We start from the raw sequence: 8227 nt of genomic DNA on the forward strand, positions 1-8227 counted from the left end.
GCTTGGTTAATTGGATGTCTGCTTAGAAAAGAAAATGTAACTTGATCCCACCTCACACCCTACACAAAGTCAATTCTGAAGTGACTGGATACCAATGTCAAAGGCAAAATAAAGTAAATTTAACACCCTGCCAAAAAAAAAAAAAAATCCACAACTCTCTATAATATAAGGGGCTATGTCAGGAGTTCGGACTAAGAAGACTTCCAAAAGAGGACACCAGAGGTACTAAGCATGAATTAAAAAGGTTGCAAATGTAACCGTACCAAAATTAAGAATTTCTTCACAGACCTGTACCCCTGGGGATAAAAATACATTATATGTTTATAAAAAATTTTAAAAATTAATAAAAAAATTAAGAATTTCTGTTCATCAAAAGATACCTTCAAGAGATAAAAAGGGAAGGCAGAGAGCAGAAAAAGAAACCTGCAAGAAACTCAACAAAGGGCTCATACCCTTCTAGAAATTGTATAAAACTGTGACAAGTGCATAAGAAAAAGACAAACAATAGAAAAAGAAGTACTTCCAAATGGCCAATAAACAAGTTAAAAGGTATGCAGCTGCCTTAGTCATCAGGAAAAAGCAGATGGACGCTGCAGATGTTACTATTTACCCATGAATATGGCTAATGCTAAAAAGACATTAGCGTTCAACATTTTATAAGTGCTCACTTCATGATAACCCATGGAGTTGGACATGTTTTGTTTTGGATGCATGTATGTGTGCTGCATTTTACAACAAACAGAATTAAAAGCTTGTTCTCTTTCTCCTATTCCATACCTGGCACAGCATAAAACTGAGGGGGTCCTCTGGCTTTTCATAGACTAAGTTCTCAGTGATCTGCTGAGAGAGAGCATGAGGCATCACATTATGGTTCTGAGCTGAAGTTAAGTGGTCAGGTTCTAGCTGAAGCTACGTTTTGCACTAACTCAACACCATAGTCTTTTAAAGAAATTTATGTATCTCAAGGGGCGCCTGGGTGGCTCAGTGGTTTAAGGCCTCTGCCTTCGGCTCAGGTCATGATCCCGGGGTCCTGGGATTGAGCCCCGCATCAGGCTCTCTGCTCAGTGGGGAGCCTGCTTCCTCCTCTCTCTCTGCCTGCCTCTCTGCCTACTTGTGATCTCTGTCTGTCAAATAAATAAATAAAATCTTTAAAAAAAAAAAAAAGAAATTTATGTATCTCTACAAAGTGACAAATTACTTTCTGACTACTGATAAAACAAGGCAAATTAAAGTAAAATATAGAAGAATAAAAATTTCATAATAAATAGCAATGGATATTTTTCTAGCTTCCAAGATCAAACAAGTAGTGAGAAAGTTTTGGACAAAGTTTTTGTTTTGAGAATTGTGATTTGCTAGCCTGAGAAATAAATGAATTAATCACTTTATCTTTATTCAAAAGAAAAGTCTTTTGAGTAAATTAAAAACATGATATGTCTTTACATAGAAACTTCCTCGTGAGGTATTTGATTTTAAAAGGTGAAAAAGACGTTTAATGTTTATAATAATAAATGAGAAAGCATATACAAAACTTCAAAATTCACTTCCATACTTTGTTGTTGTTTAATAACTCAAAAAATTATAATAAAGCAAGCAGAAGTCTCATTTGCAGGGAATAACAGTTGGGCAAGTTTCAGGTATAAAATATTTAATATCCTTTTAATGCACCCATGCCAATTACATATTTCATATATGTTTCTATTGAGCACATACTTGGTAACTAATTTTTCATATATAATAATGTTGTATTCTCAAGTATTGTTTTTCCTTGACAGATGAAGGAAATTATTTATAAAATGATTTGATTTCTACTTTCTTCAATTCATTAATAATTCGTAGTTCTCTCATTAAAGCTAGAAAACCCAGCCATTAGCACTCTCCCACAAAAGGATATTTTAAGAAAGAAAAGGCATAGAGCAGGGTTGATGGAGTAAAATCACTCTATTTTATATGAGGAAACTAAGATTCACTGAAGTTAATTAATTTTCTCCAAATCACAAAGATGAGAATTGGCAAAGTTAGGATGGGGCTTTGGCTAACAGATTGCATAATTTGCGCTCTTGCCTCTCTACCCTACTTCCTGAAACTTAAACTTTCCCAGTTTAAATTTTTTTTTTCTCCCAGTTTGCACATTTTCATTTGAGGTAGGCCATTTTTATTTTATACCTTTCTAAACACAATGTTACTACATGTACACATTATGATATACATACTTGTGCCTTGGTGGGTAATAACATTAACATAAAAATAAATATTTGGAAAAAGAAAAACAACCCACCAAATAACAAAAAATTATATAAATGTGATAATCTCTTCTAATTCTCTACTGACCAAGAAAATGTCATACTTTCAAGGAGGCTCCAGCCCCATATCCTGAGGTCAATGAAATTTGTAACTTCAAGAATTAAAAGCAACTTTCAACTACTTCTTTTTCTCCCTAAGGAATGCAGTTTTTAGGTGGTCCCAGATTGGTCATCTTGTGAAAGTATTATATTTGTGCCTGAAAAAGCTTTTCTCTTGCCTTTTCAATTGCCAATATTTTGTCTTTCCTTCCCAGTCTGACTCAAGCTTTAAGCCTTGGCCAACTTTTTCCCTATCAACTAACCTGCCTTACCTCTAATCCCTCTGAAGGGCTTCATACTACAGTAAGTAGCATTCTTTGTTTTTTGTCTTTTTTTCCCCAATTTTTTAAATTAATTAATTAATTAATTAATTTATTTATTTATTTATCTGAAAGAGAGAGAGCATGAGGTGGGGGAGGAGCAGAGGGAGAGGGAGAAGCAGAGACTCCTAGCTGAGTAAGGAGCCTGACGTGGGGCTTGATCCCAGGACCCCGAGATCCTGACTTGAGCCTAAGGTACACTACCTCCACTGACTGAGCCCCCCAGGTACCCTCATTCTTTGATATTTCTCATTTACTACTTTTGGTTAACACATTTCAGTGCACTTACTGACTTCTCAATGAGTTTATATCCTTTTTATAACAAAGACCCATTCTTGTACCTCTATGAGCCAGGTCCAAGTTTGTCTTTTACATTGTAATCACTGTAAAACTCACTCTTAAAGAACAGGGTTGAGAGGTTTACCTGGAATATTTGCAGAATGTGGTGCTTCTCCATGTATCGTAGTGAAACTTGATAAGGATCTTCATATACAATAGGAGGGAACTGCCTCTTATAAGTTTGATTGTATCCAAAAGATTTCCTTCCTTCTTGGTGTTCTGGAACATCATCCTGAAATAGAAATATCCCCCCACCAGAGAGTCTTTAATAAACTGAAAAGACCCAGGAAGTTCTGTTGTTACTGTTGTTATTATCAGTGGAATCTGGTGTTGGAGGGACCTGAACACCAGGAGCTGGAGAAAAGACACATTCTGATGACAAACCTGACTGGTCCCCCTGGCAACATAATGCACCTCAAGTCCCGGGACGTACCTTACACATCTCCAATCTACTTCAAATACTTTTCCCTTCATAGGGATCTCCAACTGATTCCAAAAGCCTTTCCTTTGGAGGAATCCCAGAGAGGACTTAGTGCCCCAGAGCAGGCAGCAGAACGAGGTCTTGAAACCCAGGTCTCCTGAATCCTGGCTCATGATCCTTCCTGAATGCCCTTCCTGTAGCGGCAGAACAACAAATCTATTTCCCACCCTATTTCCTGCCTTTCTGGGATCTCCTGCCCTTCCTGAATCAACTGCAGGTTTATTCCTCATCTTTGAGGAATAGGGTTTATTCCTCATCTTTGAGGAATAAGGCTTATTCCTCAAAGATGGAACAGGCAGGTTTATTCCTCATCTTTGATTCAACATGTACCCTCTCCCTGCCCCCATACCACCACAACAGGCCCTTGCCTTGGCCTCCAATCCCCCAGGTGGTTATCAAATGCCCCTTTAACCTACAGGCTTGGTTTCTACAGCTTCAGTTTTTTCTTGACTGATGATATAGTCCAACTTGGGTGAGATATAGGGGAATCTCTGAGAATAGACTTGGTCTTTTGCTTGCAAATCACTGGTGAATCTGGCACCAAACGAGCCAAAGGCTGGCAGATAGGTCTCACTTTCATTGTCAGTCTCAACTGAAACTGGGGAATTGTCACCGGTGGTTTCTTTGGTCTCAAAATCACAGGGTTCTATTCTGGGCTCAGCTTCTTTGTACCCCTTAATGTCACCAAATTGGGCAAATATTCTGTCGTTGTACTGGCCAGGTGCTCCATAGTTAGCTAGGTAGTCCTTGTAGTAATTCTCTTCAGCCATTAAGTGTTCCATCTCATCGCTGTAGTCAGCATTGTCAACGGGAAGGTGATAGGCACTGCGGTCAGCTTGGTCAGCAGCTTCCTCATATACATCTTGGTGAGTCTTTAGAGATGGTACGAGGTCAGCTTGGTTAGATGGTCTATGACCAATATTTTCAGAAGTTCTTCGTTCAGCCAGGCCAGACAACCTGCTGTCGATCTTTTCAGAAGTTCTTCGTTCGACCAGGCCGGACAACCTGCTGTCGATCTGTTCTAAAGTTCTGTTGTCAGACTGGCTGGGCATTCTGTGGCCAGTCTGTTCAGAGGCTCGTTGTTCTGATGAGACAGACAATCTATGGTGACTCTGCTCAGAAGCTCTTGGCTCAGTCTGGCTGGACATTCTGCGGTCAATCTGCCCGTAATCTCTGCTTTCAGCCTGGTGGGACCTCCTGCGTTCAGACTGCTCAGAAGTTCTTTGTTCACGTGGAAGAAACATCTGGCTGTCAGTTTCTTCCACCTGTACACGATTGGTTTGTCTAGATGTCCTCCTGTCTGTCTGTTCATACATTCTTTGGTCGTCCTGATCAGATGCACTACGCTGAGCAACATTAGTGTGGTCGGATGCCCTGAGATCCGCTTGATCGGATGCTTGGAGCCCGGTGGGTTCAGATCCTTTGTGGTCAGTCTGCCCCAACATTCTTTGGGCAACCTGCTCAGCCGTTCTGGGATCAGTCTGGTCCTCTACGTTTTCTTCATCCTGGTTCTGCCAGTTGTCTTCCTGGCCATCTGTGTGGCTGTCATCTGGGGACTTGGCTGTGCTTTCAGGTGCCAAGGATTCTGCGGGAGCCTCTTCGGGAGGCTCTTCCATTTTCTGCCCTGGCTGGTCTAGGTTGCCAGACACGGTGGGTGGGGCGGACCTGGTCTCCTAGGTGACCTTCACAGGGTGGGCGACGTTGCCGCCCACAGCTTTGTTCGGGCCTCTGTGCGCCAGCTCTTCTGGGTGCTCGGGCGCCACCTTGCCGGAGTTAGAACTGCCTCGGGCTCTGTGTGCCGCCAGGAGTGCCCAGTCCACGGACGCTCAGTGTGGACGCGAGAGCAGGGCGGGTGCTCTTGTCGTGAGAAGAGGTGATGACCTCACGCGGCTGTCGCCTCTGCCCAGCCACTAGGCTCCAGCCTCTGTGAATCGACGCCCCAGAACTGTACCCACCGCCTTTTCTTGTGGAAGCTCCCAGCGGGCTTGTGAACCGAATACGTTCAGGTACCTCAACTCGAATCCCCACCGCAGTGATAGCCGAGGAGGCTGTGGCCGACCACCGGGGGGCAGCACACACGCTCGGCGCTCGCTGCTGCCATCCAATCAGATCCACGCTCCGAGCCGCCGACTCCCGCCGCCTCACAGTGGTGCGGGAGTGCGGGGTTCATGGCGGGCGCCGTGCCAGGGAATGCCCCTGCGAACTGCGCCGTCTGCTTTAGACTCTAACCGGTATTGTAGTGATGTGGCCAAATCCTTGTTTTTTTTTTCTTTCATTTTTAAGAAACCATTTGAAAAATCCTGCGTGAACAAACAGTGCCCGTGCTGTTTTCAGTGGTAGCAGGAAGAGTTTAGTCCCCCTAACACTCAACGTTAGCAAAGCCCGATGGATCCTTCCTCGCAGTAAGAGTGTAGAGAGGAGAGATTCGCTCTCTTCCCCTCCCTCACCACCACGGACCCCTGGGCGTTCACTGCTGCGGGATCACCTCCTTCTCTGTCTCTAGGGACAAGTGAGCAGCTGTTTTCCTCCCCTTTGGGAAGAGCTGTCTTGGCTGAGAAAACTTGGGGCTGTGAAAGTCCCACAGTGTGTGTGTTGGGCGGGGGGAGGGGGTTGTTTTGTTTTGTTTGCTTGTTTGTTTTTTTGAATCAGACATACGTGGAGGTCTAAAGGGAAGAGAGGAGATCCAGTGAGAATGGGCTCTAAAATCACCCTATTTGATGGGCTTAGAGCAGAAGGGAGGGTTAGCGTTAGGACCCAGGGTTCCGGAAAGAAAGGGAGTAAGAAAGGTAGGGGGAAGATAGGTGAAGGACTGTATAACAAGTGGGGAATTTGCACCTGATGGTGGTGGCCACTGTGGTCTGGGTTGTGAGATGTGGCCCTCCACGTAACGTTTTGAAATAAACTTTAAGAATCCACTTCAGGCCAGCATGCCCCCTACTTTCGGGAGTGGGGCAGTACAGAGGTGGTGTCTGATGAGACATTTATTTATCTGATTCTGCAAAGCCTGAAATCACTGAGACAGGCCAACCACTGGTAGTATCATACCAGATATGCCTTTAGCATGGGTTTGACTCCATTCAGTAATTAGAGATAACACTTAAAATCCAAATGCAGATAGTTGTGATCAAGATATGAGAGGGAGGGTGGGTACCCTTGAAGCCATACTTAGAAGCAATTAGGAGAATCTGGGTTCACCGAAGTAAAATCATTTATGTAATAGTTCCCAGAACGTAGTAGGTGCTCAAGATGTGTTTGTTGAATATAAGTGTATGAAGGATACTTATTTATTTAAAAATGTGGGGAGGTAATAGACTTCACATTTCTGGTAAAATAGGCAATAGGATAGGATTTAAAATTTCAAAGAGGCATTGATTTTAAAGACTTGTTTTTCTATTTATAAATTGAATTTAATCACTGTAGAAAAGAAAAACAAACATAAAGAAAAAAAAATTCCCCAAACACCCAAAGAAGAACATTTATTAACATTTTAACATATATCCTTCCAGAATTTCCCCAGAAAATTTCCAGAATTTCACATCTGTACGTCTAATAGCTATAGTTATGCGTATATTTTACAAAATAGAATCAAACCGTGCAATTGTTCTATAAACTGCATTTTCATTTAGCACTGTGGTATAAATGTTCTTCCTTGTCAATAGATGTAATCTAAATTAAAGAACACTGGCTTTTGGAGTCAGACCAAGTTTGTTCTAATTCTGTATCTGTCACTCACTAGATTGTTGAGCTTGGGCAAATCTCATTATTTCTCTGAACCTCAATTTTCTCATCTTCAGATGAAAATGGGAATAGTATAATAGCTCTCAGAGTTCTTGTGACAACCAAATGAGATAATACATGTAATTAGTTCATATATGCTTCATAAAGAGTGGCTATTTTAGAATTTATACGTGATCTATTATATGAATTTACTTTGTTGCTTTTAGCAATGTTGCACTGACCATCGTTGTACAGAAATTTTACAAGCTTGTCATGTTGGTTTTTTCCCCTTAAGATGAATTTTTACTTGTGGAATTGTTTGGCTAAGGAAATGTGCTCATTCTGGTCTTTGGAAAGTACTATATTTTAAAATGCCCTTCAGAAAGGCTGCCATTCTGTGGCTCCACAAGTAATTTATGAGAGAGCTCTTTCCCTATACCAACACTATTCTGAATATATTTTTATTTTTGCCTGTCTGATAAGTGAAGGATAGTATCTTGTTTTAATTTGTATTCTTTTTATGTGTTTAACGGCTATTTATTTTTGTATTTGGTAAATGTACTTACCATACCCTTGTCTTTCCTTATTGATTTGTGAGAGTTTCCTATATATTAAAAATTTTTAATTCTTCCTACATATTAAATTTTTAATTCTTTGTTATATAATTGCAAAAATGTTTCCTAGTTTATTTGCCATGTAGAAGTTTCATTTTTTTTTATTTTTATGAAGTTAAATTCATTTTTCTCTTTCTAGTTTTTATCTTGAGGTCATGTTTACAAAGACCTTCCCCTTCTCTTAAGATTACATAAATGTTCCCCATCTATGTTTTCCTTCAGTACTTTTCAGTATGTGTGTACTTCCTTTTTCATTACATAGAGTTAAGTGCTCAACACTAAAATGTGAAGGTTGATGAATTTTTATGTATCTATCTACACATACAGCACCCAGATCAGGAGATAGACCATTTCCAGTACTCTAGCAAGTTTCTCTGTGTCCCCACCCAGTGAATACCCTTCTCAAAATTAAGTACT

General features: G+C 41.0%; 1 protein-coding gene across 1 annotated transcript; it reads right to left on the minus strand.

Annotated features, from left to right (window-relative positions):
• Positions 1–622: 622 nt before the first annotated feature.
• LOC111146288 (chromosome unknown C3orf30 homolog) lies at positions 623–5095 on the minus strand. Its single transcript, XM_022501780.1, has 4 exons — positions 3896–5095; positions 3084–3230; positions 778–840; positions 623–628 (listed from the first exon to the last, which is right to left on the minus strand). The coding sequence occupies exons 1-4, from the start codon at positions 5093–5095 to the stop codon at positions 623–625; spliced, it is 1416 nt and encodes a 471-aa protein (XP_022357488.1).
• Positions 5096–8227: the final 3132 nt, after the last annotated feature.

Source organism: Enhydra lutris, unplaced genomic scaffold (genome assembly GCF_002288905.1).
Source record: "Enhydra lutris kenyoni isolate GAN:26980312 unplaced genomic scaffold, ASM228890v2 scaffoldscaffold2, whole genome shotgun sequence".
Classification (NCBI taxonomy): domain Eukaryota; kingdom Metazoa; phylum Chordata; class Mammalia; order Carnivora; family Mustelidae; genus Enhydra; species Enhydra lutris.